Source organism: Musca vetustissima, unplaced genomic scaffold, assembly GCF_032173495.1.
Source record: "Musca vetustissima isolate MV318-11 ecotype Yass unplaced genomic scaffold, APGP_CSIRO_Mvet_v1 utg167107, whole genome shotgun sequence".
NCBI lineage: Eukaryota > Metazoa > Arthropoda > Insecta > Diptera > Muscidae > Musca > Musca vetustissima.
In genome coordinates this window covers 1,585-2,779 of record NW_026878887.1, presented here as the reverse complement: position 1 = coordinate 2,779, position 1,195 = coordinate 1,585, and the positions used below count along the sequence as shown (strand labels likewise).

Sequence of the window (1,195 nt, the reverse complement as noted above, 5' to 3'; positions counted from 1 at the left end):
TCTAAAAAATGTGGGATCCATGTGCATTTTGTTTTGCATTCGATGTTGAAATATCATTTAATTTTTTTCTTTAATTTATTTATCTTTTTTTTAGTTTAGCAGAAGGAATTTTTATACAAAATCTATTTTCGATTAAATGATGATATTTCAAAGTAATAAAATCTAATTACATTTTCGGATTCGAAACCGATTTTTAAGATGAAATGTGTTTATGTTCCAAAAGCGACAAATTATGAAAAAGGTAGGTAGGTAGGCGAAGCCATAGAGGATTCCTTTATAATTTACATTTTAAAGCAGCTAATAATTTTATTATTCTTTTTTTTCTCTATCCAATTGATATATAACAAATAATGCACAAATATAGTCAAATATTTGATAAACAACACTTATAGACAATAAGTAGAGTGATAAACAATTTAAAAAAGAAGCAGATGATACAAAAATCAAAAGAATGATTCAAGTCAATACAAAAAAAGAAGAGAAAATTCCAAATATTCAAATCTATGATTGTGATAAACTATTACGAGAACTAGGACGTTCAATTGTCATCGTTTGCTGGGGCACCTGGCTATCGGGACTGATGCCAAGGCCAGAATAGATTTCCTTCATAACAAACAGTATGGTATCCTCAGAATCCCTGTAATTAAAAAAAAGAAACAAAAAACAAAATATTTTTCAAAATTTTTATTTTCATTTAACCAAGTTCAACAAAACTTACCAATAACACACATGACTACTCAATGCAAATATGTACTCGTTTATAAATTCCAAGGGTGCCTCTTGCAGTACATAGTCAATGCGTTTGGAATCATTTAATTTACCCAGAGGGAAATCTATTTCAACCATATCATCTGATACGGCAGTGGATACCGAATCGGTCTGATTGGGTGTTTGTGATTGCGATTGTTGTTGGCTGCCACCACTGCCTTGACGTTCCATTTGCATTTGCATTTCAATGACCTGCAAATATTAAAATAAAATTAAATTGGAGGTTAGATTAAATTAAAAAATAATTATAAAAAAATCCACGCCTTAGGAAAAATATTTATAAAAAAATCCCCGATTTATATTAGACTTGATTTATATTGGGTCTTCTAGACCCTTGAAAATTTGTTATCTTTAAAGAATCCTCGCCTCATGTAGACCCTTGAAAATTTGTTATCTTTAAAGAATCCTCGCCTCATGTAGACCCTTG

The 1,195-nt window shown here is 30.0% G+C and overlaps 1 protein-coding gene across 1 annotated transcript; it reads right to left on the bottom strand.

Annotated features, from left to right (window-relative positions):
- Positions 1 to 475: 475 nt before the first annotated feature.
- LOC133323667 (phospholipase DDHD2-like) lies at positions 476 to 873 on the bottom strand. Its single transcript, XM_061532587.1, has 2 exons — positions 719 to 873; positions 476 to 637 (listed from the first exon to the last, which is right to left on the bottom strand). The coding sequence occupies exons 1-2, from the start codon at positions 844 to 846 to the stop codon at positions 502 to 504; spliced, it is 264 nt and encodes an 87-aa protein (XP_061388571.1). The 5' UTR covers positions 847 to 873; the 3' UTR covers positions 476 to 501.
- Between the last annotated feature and the right edge of the window lie 322 nt (positions 874 to 1,195).

Bases quoted from the DNA above. Each gene is read 5' to 3' on its own strand.
- LOC133323667 (XM_061532587.1), bottom strand. From the start codon at position 846: ATGGTTGAAATAGATTTCCCTCTGGGTAAATTAAATGATTCCAAACGC. The intron at 638-718 runs GTAAGTTTTGTT...TTTTAATTACAG, and splicing joins AGTAGTCATGTGTGTTATTG to GGATTCTGAGGATACCATAC.